This window comes from Pantherophis guttatus, chromosome 6 (genome assembly GCF_059756535.1).
Source record: "Pantherophis guttatus breed Tessera chromosome 6, ASM5975653v1, whole genome shotgun sequence".
NCBI classification, from domain to species: domain Eukaryota; kingdom Metazoa; phylum Chordata; class Lepidosauria; order Squamata; family Colubridae; genus Pantherophis; species Pantherophis guttatus.
In genome coordinates, this window is record NC_142068.1 from 87748064 (window position 1) to 87774404 (window position 26341).

A 26341-nucleotide genomic window follows, 5' to 3' on the forward strand; every position below is an offset into this window, starting at 1 on the left:
GTTAAAGTTCACAAGTCTTTAAAAATGGCCAAGGTTGGACACTCCTCCAGTAGTTGATTCCTCAGCTGCTTCAGTTCCTACTCACTAGAAGTCCTGACTTTTCTCAATATTGGCACAGGGCTAGATTGCATCTCTGGTATGCCTCTCTTCCAAAACGTTGATTTGTCCAATGATGGGACAGGAAGGATCATTGTTAGACAAAGATAAAGAAAGACCTGTTTGCCTGTGTTTTCATCTCCCATGCTGGATGAGAACAGTTTAAAAATGAGTAATGCAGAACTATTTGTTAGCGTGGTCTAATTTAGTTCCCGAAGCAAAATAAATCCCAGCAAGATGTCAATGACATTGCTGGAAAAATCAGTGCAAGACATGAACATAACACACTGTTAAGTACATTGTTCTTGCTGTTTATACTCTTCTCCGAAGCAACCAGATGGCCTCTGTAGGAAACCGAAGCCAAAGGCTGAACAAGATGGAACATTTCATTAGATCAAGCTGTTTTCAAACTCAGCATGAATCAGGAGCCCAAGATAATTTGGAACACAAGCTACACAGAGTGATTCTTAAAGCAGCATTTTCTCAAGTTCTGGATTCCATTTATGGAGCGTTGGACAAAACTAAAGTTGGCAGCCTCTGGGTGTAAGTGTCTCATAACAACTGGATTTGATGGAATGATGAAAGCAGGATGCAGAGACATCCACTGGCATTCCAATAGTTTGTCCCAACAGAGTTTCACTTTTTAAAAGTGAGTGTGCAAGGAGAAAGCAGATGGCCATCACTGTTGAACACTCTATCTCTGGGTCATTTCTCTTGGGCAAACTGAATTCTGCTGCAGTATTTATTGGGAAAGTGGAAACTCTATTATGATATGCCTGTCAGTCCAAAACAACTCATACAGAACAGAATAACAGATTTGGAAGGGACCTTGGAGGTCTTCTACTCCAACCCTCTGCTCAAGCAGGAGACCGTATAACGTTTCAGACAAGTGGCTGTGGCTGTCCAGTCTCTTCTTAAAAATCTCCAGTGATGGAGCACCTACAACTTCTGAAGGCTCACTGTCAGGAAATTTCTCCTTAGTTCTAGGTTGGATCTCTCTATAAGTTTCCACTCATTGCTTCTTGTCCTGCCTTCTGGTACTTTGGAGAATAGGTTGACCCCCCTCTTCTTTGTGGCAGCCCCTGAGATATTCAAACACTGCTATCATGTGTCCCCTAGTCCTTCTTTTCACTAGACTAGACATACCCACAGAGGTGCAATTCAGCCAGTTCGGACCGATTCGGGAAAACCGGTAGCTTTGACGATCAATTGGCCCTGCCCACCCACCCCCGCCCTATCCTGTCCTTTATTTCCTGCTTTCTAGCTCATCTCAATCGTGCGGCACAGCTGATTCCCCCCCCTCACTGTTCTACTTACCGTTGCTGACTTGGAAGGTAAGCAGCTAAGCTTTTAACTGTTCCATTTTCAGTGTGAAGAATGGGCTCACCGAACCACTTGTTAAACCGGCAGCATCCCACCACTGCATACCCAACTCCTGCAACCATTCTTCATATGTTTTAGCCTCTAGCCCCCTGGTCAACTTTGTTGCTCTTCTCTGCACTCTTTCCAGCGTCTCAACATCTTGTTTATATTGTGGCGACCAAAACTGGATGCCAAATTCCAAGTGTGGTCATAACCCTAACTTTAGCCCCAATAAGAAATGAAGCAATCCAATTCACTATTAAAACAGTAATGTCACATGAGAATCTATGTCCATGACACGTGGCCCAAATAAGCGCTGCAAGAAACTGAGAAGATAGATAATTTTATTTAAACAACGTCTGTGTGGGTGTTTTAAAAAAATGATTACATACATTTGGTTTTAAAGGACTAACTCAGATCACAAATAGAGAAAGGTTTGGCGTGTACAACCTGTAGAAAGCGGTCAATGAATGCAGCACAATTTAAGAAACAGGTTAATCCATAAAGAAAGAGAGAAATAGGGAATTGAGGAGAGCTGAGACCTAAAACCAAGGGATCAATTTTTTGGAGGGGGGGATCTATTTCTGTGAAATGCAGGATGGGTAATACTCCAGCTCATCTTAAATGTGGCTACTCAGCTCGGTTCTTATTACAAATTATTTGCAAATCAATATCCCTGAAAAAGGAGTTGTATGAACTGGGGTTTCTGCATTCCAGAAAAGGCACCTAGCCAAAGAAGAAATGATTGAACTGGAAGGCTTCCCAAAGACTTAAGGTGCTGTTAATATTTCTTTTCTTTTTTTAAAACAACATCAACAACACAACCCTGATCAGTAGGACGGAAGATAGGAAAATTTTCATAGCACGCAGGAAGAGATTTAATTCTTCTCCCCTTTTCATTGTCTCAATAAAAATAATGCCATCCAATGTCATTGAAATTAGTATCAGGAATAAAAACCTTCATTGACACACTCCAATGAATTCTCCAGCTGAGGTATCTAAAAGGTTGAATCATGGCAACGGCATCAAACTTTGTTCATCTGATTCATTGCTCATGCAAGCAACTTGATCAGTCAAAATTTTAAAAAATTAATTAGGCTCTCTGACTAACTATTTAATTTTATTTTGACTGATTAGGTTGCTTGGATGAGTAATGCAACTTTTCAGCATATCGTATTTTTTGGCGTGTAAGACACACTTCCCCCCTAAACGTGGGTGGAAATATCTGTGCGTCGTATACAGCGAATGTTGCCAAAGCCGCACTCACCCACCGACCCCCATCCTTCAACCGTTTTCGGCCTCCGTGCATCGCATTTTTGGCCTCCGCACACTCCATTGTAGACCCGTTCTAGGCTGCGGGGATCGCCACAACATATCGCCACCAATCACTGCTTCCGCGCATTGCATTTTTGGCCTCTGCACATCATGTTTTCAGCTGGTTCCAGGTGGTGGTGATTACCGCCACCACCAATCCCCGCTGCCTGGAACCAGCCGAAAACGCAATGCACAGAGGCCAAAAATGGGGCATGTGGAGGCTGAAAATGCAACACGTGGAGGTGGTGATGGGCTGCGGCAATGCCTGCAGCCTGGAACAGCTGATCGGTGGTATTCTGGGAGGCCGATCCAACCGCCAATCAGCTGCTCGTGCTGAATCAGGCTTCAATAATGTGTTGAAGCTGACCAGGCTGTTTGCTGCTTGCTAGCCAGATGAATACTGATCGATGCTGGTAGGCAGAGACAGAATTTTTTTCTTGTTTTCTTCCCCAAAAATTAATGTGCGTCTTATATTCCAAAGCATTTTATACTCCGAAAAATACAGTAACAAAATTTGATGCAGTTGCCATGATTCAACGTTTTAGATACCTTTGGCCTGGATGATTGTGCCTTAATCAACATTCTCCAAAATGATGCTTTGATTACACATCAAGTTTGGCTCTGAGTTTGCCACTGGCCAAATTCCCTTCTCTTTTAAGGTAAAGGGGAGACAATCCAATGAATGCAAAAATTATTTTTCCCAGGCCACCAGCCAGATGCGTGTTTCCCCCTCAAACAGTAATGAAATTTTAAAAAAAATTCTTTGGGAATCAAAACTATCACATTTTAGAGCAGGCACTTTTGATTCAGATTTTTTTTTTTTAACACTCCATGCATTTCAAACAATCAAACAAAGTCCATACAGTCAGACAAAATATTGCACACAAAACTATATAGGATCCTTCCATACTCTAAAGGGAGCATTTGTCAGATGCAATATTTGCACAGCTTCTCTAAGAATGCAATAAAAATATCTCTATCTACTATAGCAGACTTTTTAATATATTTTTTTTGTGCTGTATTTATTATACACCTTTAGAGGAGGGAATATATTAAGAATATCAATCTGATCCAGCAGTGGGAGTTTTGACAGCTTTGTGAGAAAGGAGAATATAAAGCCAGCTGTGACTTTGAAAGACACACTCTAAAATTCCAGATGTTCTACTTAATCATTCCCGCCACACAGCTTGAGCAAGATTTTCCGGTAGTCCCCTGAAGTGTCACCCTGAAAGTAAAACAAAAACAAGATGGGAAAGGGAAGGAAAAAAGAAGAGTGAAGGAGCGGAATATAATTGCTGGCCCGCAAATAAACCTCTCAAAAGTAATCTCAAAGGTGCCTTTTCAAGAGGCAACTGGGCTTTCTTTTGTTTTTCCTTGAAGACATTTCGCTTCTCATTCCACTGAAGCTTCTTCCATTCTGAGTTAAAACTGTTCTAAGTTAGAACTAAAGAAGCTTCTTGGATGAGAAGTGAAACATCTTCAAGGAAAAACAAAATCCAGTTGGAAAAAAAAAGCACCTTTGAGACAACCGTGACCTGGATGACTGAGAATCTCCATAGACACTCTGAGAAGTACAATTTGCTAAATCAGAACATCTATGAAGATTCTCAGACATCCAGGGAGGGGTGAAGTATTACTGGTTTGCTCCGGTTCAGGCAAACCTGTAGCAGCATGGTTCGGTGAACCGGTAGCAACAACAGCGCGAGGCTCCGCCCCCCCGGACATCGTTACTTCCTGGTTTTAACCAGGAAGTAACCTATTTTTGACCCTCTGCGCATGAGCAGAAGGCTTTGTGCATGCGCAGGGGGTCTACAATTGGACCTGATGATGGTGAATGCACGCACTTCCGAACCGGTAGGGAAGATAAGTAGATTTCACCTCTGTATCCAGGTCATGATTGTGTGCCAAAGGTGCTTTTTTTTTCAAGAGGCAACTGGATGTTCTAGTTTTTCTTTGAAGACTTTTCGCTTCTTATCCAAGAAGCTTCTTCAGCTCTGACTGGATGGTGGGGAATGGAAGGATTTATATTCCTTGCAAACAGCTGGTTCATTTGCATCCTTTTAGAGAGCCGTTGAGGCCACTTGGAGGTTTGTCTGTGTCCTCAGGGTCACCTGAGTGATGGAAATGGGTGTGGAGCCTTCTTGGAACTGCTGAAAGGAGCTGTGTTGTGGAGCTGTGCTTTCTGCAGGATGTTTCTGGCCTGAGTCTCTTCACTGTTGAAAAACAGGCGTAGGGACAACAGTGAAGGGACACAGGGAGGAAACATCCTGCAGAAAGCACAGCTCCACAACACAGCTCCTTTCAGCAGTACCAAGAAGGCTCCACACCCATTTTCATCACTCAGGTGACCCTGCGGACACAGATAAATCTCTAAGTGGCCTCACCGGCTCTCTAAAAGGATGCAAATCAGTGGTGGCATTCAAATTTTTTTACTACCGGTTCTGTGGGCGTTGCCAGGGAAGGATACTGCAAAATCTCCATTCCCACCTCACTCTGGGGCCAGCCAGATTCTCTGAACTACTCAAAATTTCTGCTCCTAGTTCTCCAGAACCTGTCAGAACCTGCTGAATAGCACCCTTGATGCAAATGACCAGCTGTCTGCAAGGAATATAAATCCTTCCATTCCCCACCATCCAGTCAGAACTGAAGAACCTTGGATGAAAAGTGAAATGTCTTCAAGGAAAAGCAAAGGAAGTCCAGTTGCCTCTTGAAAAAGCACCTTTCGGACTATATGAGCATGGTAAGAAAGATGTAATTGGATACCAGCATTAGATATGTTGACACTTTTCTTTTGCAGATGGGAATGACAACATTCTTGAAATCTTTAGGCACAGATATAGGTTTTATATACAGGTTAAACAAGTCACACAGTGACTCCACAAGCAAATGCATTCATACACAATTTACGCCTGCAGCCTTGCCATTTTTTAAAACACTCTCATGTTTATGGTTTCTTTTTTATTTTCCCCCATAGGCATTAAAAATGATAAGCATTATTATCAATAATACGTATAATTTCTGTTTAGATTCTATACTTCTGCCTTTCACCCTTATTCCCAAACAAATCTCCAAACCCTTCAACCAGTTTTATTTTTATCCCAAATCGTATCATCATTTTTGCTTTTCGTTCTCTACACTTTGATGGAAACTCCACCAGCTGATTCCATAAATATATAGGTGTGTTATCCAATCAGTCCCACAAACCACATTTCACCCTTGCAATTGAGAGTTTGCGAACTGCCATTCCAACACCAGATCTTTTCTAGCTGTTAGAATTTTATATATCAGAAGCCCCCAAATCCCTTTGTTCCACACAACACGTGGCATTTTAAGCATATTGTGTTTAAAAAAGCCAATGTGTAATCATTGTTAAAAGGCAGCCTTTCTAGTTAAGCAACAGATTGGTTGATATTCTATGCCACCACCCAGAAGTGGGATTCACTTACCTTTGCTACCGGTTCGCAAATATGAGCCTTGGTGGCGCAGCGGATTAAACTGCTGTTAAAGTAGCACTTAGCTGCCAGCTGCCTGCAATTACTGTGAGTTCAATTCTCACCAGGCTCACCAGGCTCAAGAAGCCTTCCATTCTTCCGAGGTAGGTAAAATGAGGACCCGGTTTATGGGGGCAATAAGCTGACTTTGTATAAAATAGAACACCGCTTGGGGGGGCCAAAAAAGCCCTACTAAGCAGGTATATACAAAAGTATGAAGGCTATTGCTTAAAAGCATTGTAAGCAGCCCTGAGTCTCCAGAGAAGGGCGGCATATAAATCGAACTAATAAATAAATAAATAAATAAATAAATAAATAAATAAATAAATAAATAAATAAATAAATAAATAAATGTGAGCACCCGTATGCACGGAGCATCCGTGAAGAGGTCCGGCCAGGTGGGCGGAGCGTCCCATGGGTTGAACCAGTAGAAACCCACCACCACTGCTGCCACCCAAAGAGCAGAGCCTGAATAAAAACTTCACCCTTGCCAATGCCTTACCGAGATGTCCGTGTAGAGAGATTTTCCATACATTCTTTTGTATTCCTGCCGGATATCCAGCAGATCAACTTCACTACGTGAGACCATGATGCGTATAAGAGTCCGGTCCTTGGTTCCTGCTCCCTAAAGAAGTTCACACAAAGGGACAGAAAAATTAGGAGTGACATAATAACAGTATTTCAGTATTTGAAGGGCTGCCACAAAGAAGAGAGGGTCAAATTATTCTCCAAAGCACAAGAGGGCAGGACAAGAAACAATGGATGGAAACTAATCAAGGAGAGAAGCAACCTAGAACTAAGGAGAAACTTCCTAACAGTGAGGATAATTAACCAGTGGAACAACTTGCCTCCAGAAATTGTGGGCGCTCCATCACTGGAGGTTTTTAAGAAAAGACTGGACAGTCGCTTGTCTGAGATGGTATATAGGTTCTCCTACTTGAGCAGGGGGCTGGACTAGAAGACCTCCAAGGTCCCTTCCAGCTCTATTCTATTCTAAATCAATCCTGTTCAGAGTGTGATTCTCAGATGAAGATTTCCTGCCTCCTGGATTGAACTGTGGGGGTCTTAGTTCTCTCTGAGCTTGGTGGTTTTCTCGCAGATGTTTCATGACCCAACTGAAGTCTACAGACTCCTGTTAAAATGCCAGGCTTTTGAGATGTTAAAACAAAAACCAGATCAAAATAAATCACTTCAGATTTTTTGCGCCTTTAACATAACACATAAATTGTACCATTTGATTGAAAAACAAATGGGACTCTATGTCCCTGCTAAACAACCCAAGGTTTTGGCCATGAACTAAAAAAGTCCATACAGTCACACATCCAAACCAGTGGTGAAATCCAAATTTTGTTACTACCGGTTCTGTGGGCGTGGCTTGGTGGGCATGGTGTGGCTTGGTGGGCATGACAGGGGAAGGATATTGCAAAATCCCCATTCCCACCCCACTCTGGGGCCAACCAGAGGTGGTATTTGCTGGTTCTCTGAACTACTCAAAATTTCCGCTACCGGTTCTCCAGAACCTGACAGATCCTGCTGGATTTTACCCCTGATCCAAACCAGTATTTGGAAGATACACCTAGACTAAAACACTACTCTGTCCCAGTAGGTTTGCAAGCCATAATAAGAAACATCTGGGCTTATAATAGGATTTTTCATTAAGGAAACTCCATTGAAGTATCTGTCCATCTCTTAGAAGTCATAAGAAATGTTTACAGGGAGTCCTTGGCTATTTATGACTGGGTTCCAAAGTTCTGATGGTTGCGCCTCCTCTGTGGTCATGGGTCTGAATTTGGCAGCGCTAGAAAACATTGTTGCATTTATGGTTATTGCACATTTAATCTGTTACTTCTGGTTTTCAGCAAAAGTACGCCCATAGTGATCCATAGGTTTGCTTAATGACCACTGGAAAAAAAGATCACATGACCAACCCATTTTACAACCATTGTGACTTACAGACAGGCTATATGGCAGTCATATGTCAAGGATTACCTGTACTTCTTTGAGTTTTTTAATCCTTAATCTATATATCATGTCAGTCTGTCTGTCTGTCTCTCATTTCTCTCTCATCTACCTATCTATCTATCTATCTACCTATCTATCTATCTATCCATCCATCCATCTCTAACTATCCATCCATCCATCTATCACCTATCATCCATTCATCCATCCATCCATCCATCTATCTATCTATCTATCTATCTATCCATCCATCATCTATCTATCTATCTATCTATCTATCTATCTATCTATCTATCTATTTCTAACCATTTAGCCATCCATCCATCATCTATCTATCTATCTATCTATCTATCTATCTATCTATCTATCTATCTATCTATCTATCTATCCATCCATCTATCTCTATCTATCTATCTATCTATCTATCTATCTATCCATCTATATCTATCTATCTATCTATCTATCTATCTATCTATCTATCTATCTATCCATCCATCCATCCATCACCTATCATCCATCCATCCATCCATCCGTGCGTGTCTGTCTATCCATCCATCCATCTACTATCTATCTATCTATTTCTATCTATCCATCCATCCATCATCCATCCATCCATCCATCACCTATCTATCTATCTATCTATCTATCTATCTATCTATCTATCTATCTATCTATCTATCTATCTATCTATCTATCTATCACTGGGCTTCAGTGACATGTACTTGTAGCTATCCTGGTCTTAAACCTGCAAGTCTAGCTTACATCTACATTTCACATCCAAGCTAACACCTTTTTCTTAATGAAGCCTAGATCCCTTGAATATTTGAGCGCATAACATTTTTTAAAAGTGTTTTGGGTTTCTGACTTAGTTACCTTCATGGCCTTGTGAAGCCTCTCTGCAAAGAAAGCTGGTGTGTTTTTCATGCACTTCACTGCAAAGGAAATTGAGATGACACATTAGTGACACTTCGTAAATTCATACTAGGAAAGCACAGCAAACTTCAAAGGAAATGGCCCACTTAATGGTATTAATGGTGTTATTCCCCTTTATGTAGCATCTTGATTGCTCAAAATGCCCTTAGTGGATTCTATTTGTTAGTTGTATGGAAAGGACCAAAGCAAATATCACTGCAAACGTAACACAACAACATGCTCTTTTTTCATTAATCACGTTGAGATGGGTCATAGAGATGAGCACGGCACAAGTTTAACTTACACACTAGCTATTACTAGAAATGAATGCAGTCACTCCTTACAATTACCAGATACACAATCCTTAATGAAGCCAAAGGGAAGCACAGATTTTTTTTCATTAGATTCAGTAGGCAGGGCAGAAAGTCAACGAAAAACACTTTTAATTATACAACCATTTACATCACATATTTTAAATCTCCAAGAATGTTTTGCATGTATCATATTTTATCAATCCAATCTGGCACAACGATTATAGCCGTATTGTAGATGAGAGGTGGAAAACAGGGAATTTTGTTAAGGCCATCATTATGATGGACACTTCTTGATTTCATGGTACTTAGACTGTAATTTTCCTAAGTTAAGGTAAGGTAATACAAAGGAGAATTACCAACAACACCATGATGGCAGATAAAAGACTCAGGAATTGAACTGCAAATTAAAATTATAGTTATGCAACTTTAACAAAAAAAGACACAATCATCTAGAGAGGCTACCTTCTGGTTTTCATTTTTTTTTAAAAGAATGATTTCTCAAATCTCACACATCTAAAATGTTTTTCTGTTTTGGCATCGTCAGATTTTGGAATTCACCCTTTCATATTTAAGCACTTCTTATTAAACTCGATTTGAAACGAAAACTGTTGCTAAGATGGAAAAGTTTCCTGCCAACTAAGAAAATACCCTTAGTACAGGAAAAAACTAAAAACTAAAATTTCTCCCAAATCCTGTGCAGTTAGTTATGCTTTCTGTTCATAAAAAGGAATTATGTTTTATGCCACTTCTCCTTTATCTGAAAGCTCAATACATTATTTTCAATGAAGCATCTCTCAAGGCATTTCACTGTAGAGGCATGATAAATAAATTTAGTACCTCTAGTAAATAGAGGTACCAAATTTATTTATCATGCCTCTACAGGTTAGCATAAGGGATGCAGTGGCTCAGTAGCTAAGACACTGAGCTTGTCAATCAAAAAGTCGGCAGTTCAGCGGTTCGAATCCCTACTGCCATGTAATGGGGTGAGCTACCGTTACTCGTCCCAGCTCCTGCCAACCTAGCAGTTCGAAAGCACGTAAAAAATGCAAGTAGAAAAATAGGGACCACTTTGGTGGGAAGGTAACAGCGTTCCGTGTGCCTTTGGCGTTTAGTCATGCCGACCACATAATCACAGAGACGTCTTTGGACAGCGCTGGTTCTTTGGCTTAGAAATGGAGATGAGGACCGCCCCCTAGAGTCGGGAACGGCTAGCACAGATGTACGAGGGGAACCTTTACCTTTTTTTACCTTACAGGTTAGCACAGCACAAACACAGAATCAAAATAGAAATTGTAGATAGTTCTTGACTTACAACCATTTGTTTTGAAGTTTTAACAGCATTTTTTAAAAAAAGTTTATTTCCTATTAAATTTGCTTGCTATCCATATCCCTGCAGGGCGACTTATGACTTTTATGATTGTGATTCTAAGTCAAGGACTATTCATAATGTTAAAATTTGCAAATCACAACCTAAAATAAAAACTAAATTGCATTAAAAGGACCATCGCATATAATATTATTAGCATCTGTACATTCAAATGAATAAATAAGCATTTTCTTTAAAAAAAAAAAGCTTTACAGGGAACCATGAAAAAGAAGAGATTTTAGCACTGTTAATAAAACTGACTTCAGGTGTAATTCTGGCTCAGGTTGGTCCCAAACAATGGTGGGCTGCTGCTGGTTCAGACCGGTTCAGGTGAACTGGTAGGTCCAACCAGCAGCTGGGCCCGCCCACTCACCCTGGTGCTATCACGTCCTATATAATTGCTGGTTTTTTGATGCTATGCGCATGCGCGCACTCACGTTTTCAGTTCTGGTCAAACCAGTTGTTACAGTATGTGATGCCCACTCTGGTCCCAAAGAATTGAATCCAGGTGAGGAAAATTTCTAAACTATGATGATAAAGTTTGTCCTGCAGAAGAACCCGTCAGAATCCTGAACAGAGAATTCAATCGAATGCAGCCATACTTGAACTAACTTGAACTCTTTGCAATAAATGCGTATATCCAAAATGGCAGGACACAGTGTTGTTGTTTCTCATGCATACACAACCAATGTAAAGATTGGGTGTATCAGAAGATATGGATAAAGTGCAAAGAGTCCAGAATGGTATGAAAAACAGCATTCTGGATACAGATCAAAAGATGGTGTGAGGATATGGGTAACCCAACCAACAGGTTACTACAGTGATGGAAGTGTAATGCAAGCAAATAATGAATCAACTTCTTGGTAGTTTTTGGAGCAAGGGTCTTTGAAACACATCCATTTTCTGGACTGGATAGAATTTAACAATTTTGAATGAAGGACAGACATCTTCCATTTGGGCAACTGCCTTCTTGTTCTTTCTGTGCCAACTCAGGAAGCTCAAACTGCCCAAGGAGTTGCTGATTCAGTTCTACAGAGGAATTACTGAGTCTGTCATCTGCACCTCTATAACTGTCTGGTTTGGTTCTGCAACCCAACAAGACAGACACAGACTTCAGAGGATAATTAGAACTGCAGGAAAAACAATTGCTATGGAACCTGCCTTCCATTGAGGACCTATATACTGCACGAGTCAAAAAGAGGGCTGTGAAAATATTTACAGACCCCTCGCATCCTGGACATAAATTGTTTCAACTTCTACCCTCAAAACGACGCTATAAAGCACTGCACACCAGAACAACTAGACACAAGAACAGTTTTTTCCTGAATGCCATCACTCTGCTAAACAACTAATTCCCACAACACTGTCAAATTATTTACTAAGACTGTATTACTATTATTCTTCTCATCCTTCCTAGTACCTATTTCCTCCCACTTATGACTATAACCATATTGCTTGTATCTTTATAATTTATATTGTTTTGTTTCCTAGTATGATTTGATTGCTTATTAAGTTATGACTATCACTAAGTGTTGTATCTTATGATTCTTGATGAATGTATTTTTTTTCTTTTATGTACACTGAGAGCATATGCACCAAAGACAAATTCCTTGTGTGTGCAATCACCCTTGGCCAATAAAGAATTCTATTCTATAAAGAATTCTATTGAGAGCCAAAGTCAGGGATAGGAAGGGAAGGGAAGGAGACGATCAAGAGAGAATACAGTCATTCTCTGATTTGTCTTCACCTTAAGATGGTGGAAGCATCGCCAGACAAAATTCATACCTAGATGGTAGGAAAGAAAGACCTATACTCTATCAGTCAGACATGAGAATTATCAAGACCGATATGGTAAATGCAGAGGTTGGATTCAGCCAGTTTTGTCCGGTTCAGGAAAACCGGTAGTGGCGACTGTAATGTGCGATCACTGCGTATGCGCACAGGCTCACAATTGCAAACCGGTAGGGAAGGTAAGTGAATCCCACCTTTGGGAAAATGAACTGGAAAAATGAAATCAACATTATTGCTCAATTGTTTTTACTGGGTATAGTTAAGGGTTTTTCAGTGGGTGAAACAAAGTTGATATTGTATATGGTGACAGCAGCTAGGTTACTGATTGGTCAATATTGGAAAAGGGATGATATGCCTACAATTCAAGAATGGACTTTGAAGATGGCCAGTTTTGCAGAAATGGTGAAGATATCAGCATACTTAAAAGACCGGACTCAAGAGACTTATGTATGGGAGTGGAAGAAATGGATAGATTATGTGCAGAATAAATACCAAACTAGGAAGTATCAGATAGCTTTTAGCTAAACGATGTGTAGAAATGTATAGTTTATAGGGGGCAAAATAGCTTATTGTTATGTAGAAATGTATAGTGCACAGGGGGGAGAATAGAGGGGTGGTAAAGTATGATATAATATAATGTGCATGGATTTCACCTTGGGGAAGTCACGGGGAGAGGGGAGGGCTTGGGGAGGTTAGGGAGGGATGGGGGGGAAATGGGGAAAAAATTGATATTTGTAAAACTTTTTCAATAAAAAAAAAACATTATTGCCTCGGTGGCGCAGTGGTTAGAGTGCAGTAGTGCAGGCTACTTCTGCCGGCTGCCTGCAATTTGGCAGTTCAAATCCCACTGGCTCAAGGTTGACTCAGCCTTCTGTCCTTCCGAGGTGGGTAAAATGAGGAGCCAAATTGTTGGGGGCAATAGGCTGACTCTGTAAAACTGCTTAGAGAGGGCTGTAAAGCACTGTAAAGCAATATATAAGTCTAAGTGCTATTGCTATTGTGAACACTGAGTTCTCAGGAGTTTCCCCTATGGCAGGGGTCCCCAATCTTTCTGCCTCTGAGGACCAGTAGAGGATAGGGGGAATTGTTCCGTGTGAGCGGCAAGTTTGTGTGTGAGTGCCCACCGTTCACGCAATGGAGCTGTACGCACATGCTCGCTTGCTGCTTGTACAGCCCAGTTCTGAATGGGCTGCGGCCCAGAGCTTGGGAAGCTCTGCTCTCTGGGGTCCTTGTTGCTTTCTGAGCTTGGTTGTTTTCTTGCAGACATCTCAGTTACCCAGCTAGATAACATCATCAGTGCTAGAAGGGAGGAGGAGGAAGAGGGGAAGGAGGAGGACTGTGGGGTCCTTGGTACTCTCTGAGCTTGGCGGTTTCCCAGCAGATGTTTCATTACCCAACTAGGTAACATCATCAGTGCTAGAAGGGGGGAGGAGGAAGAGTGAAGGAGGAAGAGAATGAGGACTGTGGGATCCTTGGTACTTTCTGAGCTTGGTGGTTTCCCAACAGATGTTTCATTATGCAACTATCAGTGCTAGAAGGAAGTGGAATCTGCTCTAGAAATCAAACCCCACTATCTTCTACCACTGATGATGTTTCCTAGTTGAGTAATGAAATATCCGCAAGACAACCAAACTCAGAGAGCACCCAGTTCAATTCTGAGCTATAAATATTTCATTTATTGGAACTTCCCCTATCAAGGGAATAGCACAATAATTGCCTGGGCAAGGTTATCAAAAGTAAGGAAATTATCAATAAGTACCGTACCAACAGATGGTTTGTCCTGGCCACCAAGAAATCACTCACCTACTGCCAGCATCCCAGATTCAAGATCACCAGACATTTCTCTGCATATGCTCTTCTCAATATCCCGGTTGCACATTCGCTGGTATTCATTGAAAACTGCAGAAAGAGACAAAAAAAATAAAAAAATGACAATATTATTTTTTATTGATTTATATGCCGCCCTTCTCCAGAGACTCAGGGTGGCTTACAATGCATTAAGCAATAGCCTTCATACTTTTGTATATTTATACAAAGTCAGCTTATTGCCCCCACAAACTGGGTCCTCATTTAACCTACCTTAGAAAGGATGGAAGGCTGAATCAACCTTGAGCCTGGTGAGATTTGAACTTACAGTAATTGCAGACAGCTGGTGTTAATCACAATGCTTTTAGTCTGCTGAGCCACCAGGCCCTACGTGTTTGTTCTACGTGAAAGCATTTTGGCTACAAACCTGTTCACGTTTACCTGGGAGTAAATCCTATGGAACTTAGAGTGAACCTACTTCTGAATAGAAATGTACTGAATTGTGTTAAAGTTTCAGTTTAAGGGTAAATAACCACTATCCACAGAAAACACAAGAATGTATTTTGACAATAGAGAGGACCGCATTAAATAAATGCCCTGTAACTCTGTGATGCAGGAAGTGGCATCTTTCAAAGGGCAGCCAAAAAAGCCAGTGCAATCCTAAATTGCATTAACAGAGGGATTCAACCAAGATCAAGTGAGGTACTAATACCACTTTATAAAGCCTTAATAAGACCAAGATGATTAGGGGCCTGGAGGCTAAAACACATGAAGAATGATTGCAGGAACTGGGCATGGGTAGTCTAGTGAAGAGAAGGGGCAGGGGAAACATAATAGCAGTGTTCCAATATTTGGGGGGGGCTGCCACAGAGAGGAGGGGGTCAAGCTATTTGCCAAGGCATCCGAAAGCCAGTCAAGGAACAATGGATGGAAACTGCTCAAGGAGAGATTCAAGCTAGAAATACGGAGAAATTTTGTTCAACTTCATACTTGCCATTTTTGTCTTCTAGCCTTTATAATTTAGATTTTTTTTTTTTGAGAAGCCTATATTAGCCCATCTCAAAAGAGGTGGGTTTAGCATTAGCTATTCTGAATAGCTAACGTCATTATCAGTATTCCAGGTTCATAAGCTCTTGAAAAGCAATGAGAACTGCAAACAAGCATGAAATCATAAGAAAAGAACCTAACAGGATGACAAATCACAAAGGAGGACAAATCCACTTCTCCCCATATTTCTATTAAATCTGTAGAAAGGGGGGGGATTTCAGCTGGTGCACCTCAACTGAGGTCATTTCTCCACCAATGTGTCCCCTTCCTGTTGTATCTTCTCAAAGCTGGCTGCCAATTTCTAATCAATGCAACCAAGCTATCAAAAACTTCCTTGCTAAAAATAAGTCCTTCCACAAGAAAAAAAAAAAAGGGGGGGGGAGGCTATTTTAAAATGGTAAAATGTTGATATGGAAGGAACCCCGTCCAACTCTGGATGTCGCCTTGACTTGCTGCACGACTTAAGAGACTGAGCAACCTACCTGCTCTTAGGTGATTTCGGTTTCTTGTGCACAAAATCGCGTTGAACTTGGATTCGTCCGTCCCGAGTTTATTTTCTCCTGCTGCATAGAGAGCCTAAAAGGGGTAAAGCATTGGGTTATCTCATGATCCCAACCTAGTTAATTGCTCTTCTTAATCGCTCTGTCGAACCTGAAATTGACATATGTGTAGCCATTTTAGTTAGCTTTATATTATACTCATTTATTCCTTCTCTTTCTCTCTGTTTTGTAAGGGTTTTTTTTTCAGGCTCGCCAAATTCTTAAGGTGGGAGAAAGGAATAGATAATGAGCATTGTTTTGGCTAGGTGATCTTCTTTCCCGTGGGAACGGAGGTTGTCCTTGCTGAGCATTGGAGGTGGAGTTTGATAACATTAGGCAATGTTGATTTTGCTTTTATTGGGGTTTGTGGGATGTTTCTAATTTTTAATATTATGTGGTGTAATTCCAGTTTGTGTCTCCTGGGACCAAAAACAGGCCCGTTTTTGGTCCCAGGAGGCTGCAGAGAGGCCTGCTAGGCCCAAAACAGAGTGTGTGTGTGTGGGGGGGTCACACGTGCATTCATGGGGGGCGGGGAGAGCACAGAGGGGCCAAATGTGTATGCATGGGGGGGGGCAGGGGCATTGGGGGGGCACACACATTGCATTATGGGTGCAGGCACACACGCAGTCACACAAAAGGTTAGCCATCACTGTAATAGATCAATTAAATATCAAGTTATACTTAGGAGCAGTGATGAAATTCATTTTTTTTTACTACCGGTTCTGTGGGCATGGCTTGATGGGCGTGGTGTGGCTTGGTGGGCATGGCTTGGTGGGTGTGGCAGTGGAACGATACTGCAAAATCTCCATTCCCACCCCACTCTGGGGCCAGCCAGAGGTGGTATTTGCCGGTTCTCCCAACTACTCAAAATTTCCGCTACAGGTTCTCCAGAACCTTTCAGAACCTGCTGAATAGCACCTCAGCTTAGGAGGGGTTGTACAACATTAAAACCGGTTTTATATTTCATTAAAGGCAGAAATATTCAGTGTAAAAAGAAACTTCTTGGGGTTTTTTTTATAAAAAAAGGAATGTTCCTCTTAGTGTCAGCAATTTTAATTCTGCAAATCTTTTTAAAATGTACGTGAGAAGTGTACATCAGCGGTATACTAACCTGAACATCGCTCTGGACAAGGGCCATGTCCACATTGGTGCTTTCATCTCGGTTGCCCTAGAAAAAGTTTTCAAAACGGCTCATATTAAGACATAAAGTACAATTTTAAGCACATACACTGTACGTACATATACCCTTAGAATACCTTTGCTGAGGCTGCTGGTTAAGCCAATGGGTTTACACTGCCAGAATATTATCCACAGTATGTGTTTCTTTGGTGATCCCATCATTATACAGTGAAATGTTGAAAAGACCTTTTCTTCAGGGGTGGGCTTCAAAAATTTCAGCAACGGGTTCTCTGCCCGGTTGCTGGGTGGGCGTGGCAGAGTGGGCATGGCCTAGTCAGCCTCCTGTACCATGGTGGGGGGGGGCGTTTTCACCTTCCCCAGGCTCAGGAGGCTTTCCTCGAGCCTCTTGGAGGGTGAAAACTGCCTCCTCCAGGCTCTGGAGGCCCTCTGGAGCTTCCAGGAAGCCCGTTTTTCCCCCTCTCTGAGCCTCCATGCGGGCCCTGCACTTACCTCGCATCCAAAATGGGCCACATGGAGAGGGGCAGGGTGGGTGGGAGGGGTGGGGTGGGGTGGGGCAGGTGAGGCAGGGCCAGCCAGTGGTGGGATTTGGAGCTTCTCCAAACCGGCCATAACGTCAGCTACAGGTTCTCCCAAACCCTGGCAAACCTGTAGCAGCCCACCCCTGCTTTTCTTTTTTTGCATTATACAATCAACGTTTTCTGTTCAATTCTCAAATCTTATTGGATCAAAAAGAAGGGAGGAAGTCATGCAAAGTTTTCAAGAGATATGATTTCAGGATACCAGAATCTCACGATAAAATTTAACTGAAATGCAAATAATTGATGGATTACAGATCCAAGATTGAGGGAGGTTCCTTCAAGTAAAGCTTAATTTCTACACAGACCCATACTTATAATTTTTTGTGGCTGAAAATCAGAATCAAGATTGTTTTCTGGGATATTTTTACTAGCAGGTCCTTCTTTGCTTGGGTCAAACAGTGATGGGTTGCCTCCGGTTCGGACCGGTTCTATAGAACCGGTAGTAAAACCAGCAGGAAGCTCTGCCCACTGACCCTGACATCATCAGAAGCGATTTGCACATGAGAACTGATAGTAAAGGTAAGTAGAACCCCCCCCCCCCCCGGGGTCAATGAAGGTCAACAAAGTTTTAGCATTTGCTTTGATCAATCCTTGGATTAGGATTATGAATATGAGTTGAGTAGCAATAGCAATCAGCACTTAGACTTATATACCACTTCACAGTGCTTTACAGCCCTCTCTAAGTGGTTTACAGAGTCAGCCTCTTGCCCCCAATGATTTGGGTCCTCATTTTACCCACCTCAGAAGGATGGATGGCTGAGTCAACCTTGAGCCTGGTGAGATTTGAACTGCCAAATTGCAGGCAGCCAGCAGGCAGCAGAAATAACCTGCAGTACTGCACTCTAACCACTGCGCCACCGATGCTCCATACCAATAGAGTAGACCAATGGAGTACCAATAGAAGGGACTATCTGTAGCTCAGAGTTGAATTGTGGAACCCTTGGTGCTCTCTGATCTTTTGTGTTTTCTTGCAGATGTTTCATGACCCATCTACTGATGATGTTACCTAGCTGGGTCATGAAATGTCTGCAAGAAAACAGCCAAAATCAGAGAGCACCAAGGGCTCCACAATGGTTCAAGTCTCAATCAGATTGTTTCTTGATTTCGTCAAAACATCTATCATTCATTCATTCATTCATCAGAACTTCACTTGGTTTAAATTCTGGTTTACTGAAACAAGCCGCGTTCAGAATCGCTTTAGCTAATGCTGGCTACAAAATCAGGAATACTGTTTACCCTCGTATGTCCCTTCATGTAGCTAAAATGTATTCAGCTCTTAACTCTTGTTAGAAGTTAGATCCAAATTTCTAGTCCATGAGTTTGTCAAGATATACATCTGTCAAGATGACATTAAGCAATCATAAAAATGATATTTAATAATCATCTACATACCTGAGAGAGTGAGATTAAAAGTCTCTGGAAATGCCCAGATGTGTCACTTCTAATGGCTTCTTCCAGAGTTTTCTTAAATTCTATGAAAGACCAAGGAAAGCCAATTTTAATTATGATTTTTTAGGGGTATTATCCAGGGATGGGCTGTTGGGGGCTCGCAGGGGTTCGGGAGAACCTCTAGCTAAGATTCTCTGCAGTTCAGAGAACCCCCAAATCCCACTCCTGGCTGGCCCCGCCCACCCCTCCCCTCCCCTCCCCTCCCCTCCCAGGAGTCCGTTTCCAGCCTCCAGAGGGCCTCTGGAGCCTGAGGAGGCCGTTTTTGCCCTACCCGGAGGCTCGAAGAAAGCCTCTGGAGCCCGGGGAGGGCAAAAATCCCCCCCCCCGCCATGGTGCAGGAGGCTGATTAGGTCACGCCCACCATGGCCACGCTCACCCAGCAACCAGGCAGAAAACCCTTTGCTAAAATTTTTGAAGCCCACCCCTGGTATTATCTCAACATTAGGGAACCCCAGGAGATGGGAAAAGGAGAAGAATGTGAGTGTAATACATTTATAGATAAAAATACACCTGGTTTAGGGTGGAAACACTTCATAAACATGTGTATGTTTTTTTATATATTTTACCCTTCAAAAATTACTGTTTTTCCAAAGTGGTGAAAGAAAAGCATTAAAGGAATATCCAGATGGAATTTCTCACCACACCACACCCTTGTGTTTCCATAGCAACCTCATCTTTCAACAGTGCAGATATTTTCTTCCACTGAACTCTGATGGTAGAGCTTGGAAACAAGCCATGTTCCCATTCAAGAGAACTTTTGCTGACTCTTTCCATCTGAATTAAACTTCAATTTCTCTTCCATATCAGCAGTGGGTGGCAAACTCAAGGTAGCCATTTCTCTCTCTCTCTCTCTCTCTCTCTCTCTCTCTCTCTCTCTCTCTCTCTCTCTCTTTCTCTCTCTCTCATTCTTTCTTCTTTCTCTTTTCCCTCCCTAGCTCCTTCCTTCCTTCCTTCCTTCCTTCCTTCCCTTCCTTCTTTCTTTCTCTTCTCCCTCCCTCCCTCCATGCTTTCTTTTTTTTATTTTTTCTTTCTTTCTTTCTTTCTTTTTCTTTCTTTCTTTCTTCCTTCCTCTCTCTTTCTTTCTCTTTCCCTCTCTCCCTCCTTTCTTTCTTTCTTCCTTCCTTCTTTCCTTCCTTCCTCTTTTCCCTCCCTCCCTCCTTCCTTCCTTCCTTCCTTCCTTCCTTCCTTTCTCTTTCTTCTTTCTCTTTTCCCTCCCTCCTCCCTCCCTCCCTCCCTCCCTCCCTCCTTCCCTCCCTCCCTCCCTCCCTCCCTCCTTCCTTCCTTCCTTCCTTCCTTCCTTCCTTCCTTCCTTCCTTCCTTCCTTCCTTCCTTCCTTCCTTCCTTCCTTCCTTCCTTCCTTCCTTCCTTCCTTCCTTCCTTCCTCTGTTGAGTGACTCTGGGCAGCCCACATCATAAAAGTGCCACATAAAACAACATTCAGCATTGAGAATTAAAGCATTAGGAGTAATAAAACTAGGGGGGGAAATGGGACCACTAGGTAAACAGGGTGGAAGTTGACTGTCAGGGACTGGCTGAGCATGTCCCTTGGCAAGGTTTCTCAGAAGTCGTTTGTCATTGTCTCTTTCCTAGGGCTGAGAGACCTTGACTGGCCCACCCGCTTTCAGCCTACCATCTCTCCGTTTGGGTGCTTTAACCACTGGATTGTGCTTCCTATGGACACATTATCCAGATGGACTTCAGCAGATGCAGAATTGCCCTTTTTTCTGTCCTTAAAACCCAACCTGATTTTGTTTTCCCCTTCGTCCTATGGAGGGATGGAAAACTCGGTCCTTCCTTTCTCTTGGGCTTTTCCCCAAGTTATTGGCCATGCCTGGCTGCCCCTTCTATCCACAGCAACCTAGCAGAATGGGAATATCTGCGGGCAGTGGTGGGATTAAAATAATTTAACAACCGGTTCTCTGCCCTAATGACCGGCTGGGTAGGCATGGCCAGGGCATGTGACAGGCAGCACTCGGCCTCTTGTACCCCCATGGGAGCCAAAACGGGCCCCAGGGGGTGATGTGCCACCCCCCGTGCCCCGTTTTGAGCCTAGTAGGCCTCCCTGCATCACCATGGGAAAAAAAACGGGCCACGGGGGGGGCACGGGGGCGCGCCACACACCCCTTTGCCCTGTTTTGGGCTTAAGCCTCCCTGTAGCCTCCTGGGAAGCGAAAATGGGCCTATGAAGCCTCCCTGAAGCCTTCTGGGAGCAAAAATGGGCTGTGGGGGGGCATCGCCCCCCGCGCTCCATCTTGGGCCAAGGATGCCTCCCTGCACTTATCTGGGAGCCAAAATGGGGCACGTGGAGACTCCTGGAAAGGACAGGGCAGGAAGGGCGGGGCAGGGCCAGACAGCAATTTAACTACCGGTTCACCTGAATCGGCCCGAACCGGCTGAATCCCACCACTGTCTGCAGGGTAAACTCAAATTCTGCATCTTGGCCCTCGCCAATAAATCAAACCAGCAAAAAAAATTGGACAACTTTGTCGTGGCACCATAACCCCGCACCCTATCTCCAGAAGAATACGAGACCCATGACCACAACTCAGTTTTTCAGTCCTCAGCATACCAGCCTCTCTGCTGGAGATCAGATCAGGGCTGATTCTAAGCGATAAAACTCACCTGTCTTGTATGCTCGGCTGATTTCCTGAACGTGCCTGTTATCGCGAGATGCCAGGATCTCAATCAAGCAGGCTTCGTCTGTGCCAGCACCCTGAGTAAAGGGAGAAAGCCTCGTCTCGTTATTATGCAGGAGATTTTCTCCATAAGTCAGGGAGCCCTCAACTTACGACCACAATAGGGCCCCAAATTCGTGTTGCTAAGTGAGACATTTATTAAGTTACTTTTTGCCCCCTTTTTATGACTTTTTGTGACACTTTTGTTAAGTGAATTGCTGCAGTTCTTAAATCATATCTATCTATCTATCTATCTATCTATCTATCTATCTATATCATCTATCATCTATCATGGAGCTACCCTTGAAAAGTGTTCGGAGACTACAGTTGGTCCAGAATGCAGCCGCGCAAGCTGTCGTGGGTGCACCTAGGTACACCCACATTACACCAATTCTCCGCGAGCTGCACTGGCTCCCTATTGGTCTCCAGTCACAATTGAAGGTGTTTAAAGCCCTACCTGGCTCAGAGCCAGATTATCTTCGAGACCGCCTTCTACCGCATAGCTCCCAGCGACCGGTAAGATCCCACAGAGTTGGTCTCCTCCAGGTCCCATCAGCTAAACAGTGCTGGCTGGTGGGCCCGCGGGAGAGGGCCTTCTCTGTGGCTGCCCCAGCTCTCTGAAACCAGTTACCTCCTGAGATCCGGACCATCCCCACCCTATTGGCCTTCCGAAAAGCGGTGAAGACCTGGCTTTTCCGGCAGGCCTGGGGCCGTTGATCTCGCTGTTGCGATCTGGTGAGATCCGGCCATGAATGGTGTGAATGGGTTTTAATTGTTTTTAATGTTTTAATTTTTAATGTTTTTATATATGGTTTTTAAATGCATTGTAAATCACCTTGAGTCTTCGGAGAAAGGCGGCATACAAGTTGAACAATAAACAAACAAACAAACAAACAAACAAACAAACAAACAAATAAAATCTCTATCTGTCTGCCTGCGATTTCTCTCTCATCTACCTGTCTGTCTGTCTGTCTGTCTCTCTGTCTCTGTCCGTCTATCTATCTATATTTAATCTACCCACCCACCTACCTACCTACCATCTATCTCTATCTGCCTGCCTGCCTATCTCTCTCTCATCTGTCCGTTCATCCATCCATCCATCCATCCATCCATCCATCCATATCTATCTATCTATCTATCTATCTATCTATCTATCTATCATCTATCTATCTATTTATCTATCTATCTATCTATCTATCTATCTATCTATCTATCTATCTATCATCTATCATCTATTTATCTAATCTATCTATCTATTTAATCTATCATCTATACTATCTATCTATCTATCTATCTATCTATCTATCTATCTATCCATCTATCCATCATCTATCTATCTCTATCATCATCTATAATCTACACAGACACCTTAGGAATGCACAAAACAGATGAGACCAAGTCTTAGTGAATTCAAAACACTCCACTTTGCATTCAAAACGGTAGTTTTGTATTTGTGATGGGGCATTTCTTAACTGACATAGGGCATTTCAAATTCTAAACTATGATTCAATTTGTTTGCCCTCATTTATACAATACTTCCAATAACCTGAAAGGGCTGTGTGACAGATGTAGAGAATCTAAGCCAAACCATGACTGAAGGCAAGGCCTTTCTGCTGATAGTCAGCAGAAAAAGCGAAGTGAAAAATATTATTTTGAGGGTAAGTTTGGAAGAAGACAGGAAAGAAAGACAAAATGAACATTGAAACAGACAACACGTTGATAGAGGGATCACTTTCTTTTAAATACAAACCTTGATAGCTTCTTTGATTTCCAGAACATCAAACAGGACAGGTGTTTTCATCATTGCCAAAATCGTCTTCTCAAAGTTTCCGGAGAGCTCTGACTTCAGGTCCTTGATCAAATCCTAATTTTTAATCAGTTCAAAAATAGAGAAAAAAGCGTGGTTTGGAACTGTACCAAAATGACATTTAGCAGAAGTAAACTCTAAATGTTTCCATTTCTATGGCAAATAATTATGTTTCAGTGATATAAAAGGTCAGAGAGAAGAGTTCTACACAACAGAGTTGTCAACCATCCCACTCAATGCATGCAGCAAATAAAGACTCCTGGGCCATATTTTTGTTACCAAGAGTATAATTTACTGAGCTGCCTTGGATACGTAAGTAGCGAAGCCAATTCTAACATTTTCACGCACAAATAGCTCTCCCATTGTCAGTTTATTCCGTCCAGCCAATTATGTTCAGTTTGTTTGGAGAACAGACTCTGATGGACTTTCCCAGCAGGTGACCTTGGCACGCTGGTATGTCTCTCCGCAGAGTTAGTACTCTTGCATTCCATTACCCCCTCCCTTGCAATCCAACCCATATCCTCCCTCCCTCTCCTGTTGCTTCTTGTCTGGCTGTGAGCAGGGTTTGTGAATTGAGCCACATGGGAAGTGGGAAACTTTTATGGGCTGGGTACCAAACTATCTACATCAGCTCATTTCTCAAGACGATGGGCAGGACCTGCGTAGAAAAGTGGATAAGGATGGAGAAGGGAAGTTCTTGTTCCTTACTGTTCCACTTGTTAATAGAGATTCTACTTTGACTACTAATATGAGTAGTATGGCAGTATCTTGGTGACAGTTATCAATTAGCCTCTGTGATGTGTTAAATCATTATGTTTCTTGGGACCTTCTGAAATTGCCTAAACCACTTGATGTACATCTTTTGAGTTCACATGCCCACAACAGTAGTAAGGTAAGTCCTTCATGACCTTAATAGCAATAGCAATAGCACTTAGACTTATATACTACTCCGTAGTGCTTTTACAGCACTCTCTAAGAGGTTTTACAGAGTCAGCATTTTGCCCCCAACATTCTGGGTCCACATTTTACTGACTTCAGAAAAATGGAAGGCTGAGTCAACCTTGAGCCGGTCAGGATCGAACCCCTGGCAGTCAGCAGAATTAGCCTGCATTCTAACCACTGCCCCACCACGGCTCTTTAAACATCCCAAACAAAACTGAAAATGTGACTTGGTAGACCATTGTTAGCGCGTGGCCTTGTTTCAACAGAGGGATAAGATCAGAGATGGTATTCAGCCGGTTCGGACCAGTTCGGGCTAACCGGTAGCTGAAATTGCAAGTGGGCTCACCCACCCACCCTGGCTCTATCCCATCCTATTTAGACACGTTTTTGAGGCCGGGCACATGTGCGGAAGGCACACGTGGAAGGCCATGTGCATGCACGGAAGGCAGGCGTGCATGCGAACCGTTAGTAACAAAATGTGAAACCCACCACTGGATAAGATGTCCACCACTGGATGTCCCTTTCAGCAAACTGGATGACACCTTCTACACCACCTACAGGTTCTCAACCAAGCAAAAGGTCAGCTGTAGAGACTAGATTGCTTGCTTCACTTGGGCCCTAGCTGCTCTCTCCTTCTTCTCTGCCAATCTTTATAGCTATATTTCATATTCTAACCATATCTGAATGCTTAAGTTTTCAAGGTTGGGCAAAGCTGACTAGATGCTGGTACCTAGCAGGGTGCAGATACTGGCCCTAAGTAGGAAAACGTGCAGTACAATAATGATAAGTATCATTATTATGGTTCTCACCTTCCCATAAGCTGTTTTGAATGAGAGCATTATCTGCTGTCGTTGCTTGCTTGAGCGACTTCCAAGGCAGTCGATGATGGCCTGTTCATCAGTTCCTAAACAGAGATATAAAATATTTAGTTCTTAAGCTTCATCCAAATGTACCAGTTGGAGAAACCAAGAGTGGACAGTGCTGGCCCTCCATAATTAGAAGAAAAGAGGCCAGACATGGATTACTCACCAAAGCCTTTCATGGCTTTCCTCAACACTTCTGCGTCCCTCAAAGGATCAAAGGATGGAGCGTCATGGACCGTGCCTCGCTTTCCAGACTGTAGTAATGCAAGGATGAACAAATGTTTCTCATTCCATAACCAATTTTTGACAATTAAAAGATATCTTGTTATTCAAGGCATCAAATATTAATTAATCATACACTTGAGGAACTAAAGATAGATGAAGACAGGACCACTGGTGACATGGTAGCAGTCTTCCAATATTTGGGGGGTTGTCACAGAGAAAAGGGGGTCAACCTATTTTCCAAAGCACCTGAAGGCAGGACAAGAAGCAATGGATGGAAACTAATCAAGGAGAGATCCAACCTAGAACTAAGGAGAAATGTCATGACAATGAGAACAATTAATCAGAGGACCAGCTCTCCTTCAGAAGTTGTAGGTGCTCCATCACTGGAGTTTTTAAGAAGAGATTGGACAGCAATTTGTCTGGAATGGGATAGGGTTTCCTGCTTGAGCAGGGGGGGGGGGTATTATTTATTTGTTTGTTTGTTTGTTTATTTATTTGTTTGTTTGTCATATTTCTATGCCGCCCACTCTCCGAGGACTCTGGGCGGCTTACATCAAAGACAGTATACTAAATAGCATTTTGCCCCCTAACAATCTGGGTCCTCATTTTACCCACTTCGGAGGGATGGAAGGCTGAGCCAACCTTGAGCCGGTGAGATTTGATCC

General features: G+C 42.7%; 1 protein-coding gene across 3 annotated transcripts in view; it reads right to left on the reverse strand.

Annotated features, from left to right (window-relative positions):
- Window positions 1–1785: 1785 nt before the first annotated feature.
- Window positions 1786–26341, reverse strand: part of ANXA11 (annexin A11) — a 49088-nt gene continuing 24532 nt past the window's right edge. For all 3 annotated transcript variants that reach the window (XM_087871872.1, XM_087871873.1, XM_034423442.3), the window contains 11 exons: window positions 25618–25705; window positions 25398–25492; window positions 23590–23703; window positions 21787–21877; window positions 19108–19187; window positions 17109–17165; window positions 15941–16034; window positions 14409–14504; window positions 9096–9154; window positions 6766–6888; window positions 1786–3997 (listed from right to left, as the gene is read on the reverse strand). In XM_087871872.1, coding sequence (XP_087727998.1) covers window positions 3938–3997; window positions 6766–6888; window positions 9096–9154; window positions 14409–14504; window positions 15941–16034; window positions 17109–17165; window positions 19108–19187; window positions 21787–21877; window positions 23590–23703; window positions 25398–25492; window positions 25618–25705 — 957 coding nt within the window. In that variant the 3' untranslated portion in view covers window positions 1786–3937. The remainder of the gene's footprint in view (window positions 3998–6765; window positions 6889–9095; window positions 9155–14408; window positions 14505–15940; window positions 16035–17108; window positions 17166–19107; window positions 19188–21786; window positions 21878–23589; window positions 23704–25397; window positions 25493–25617; window positions 25706–26341) is intronic.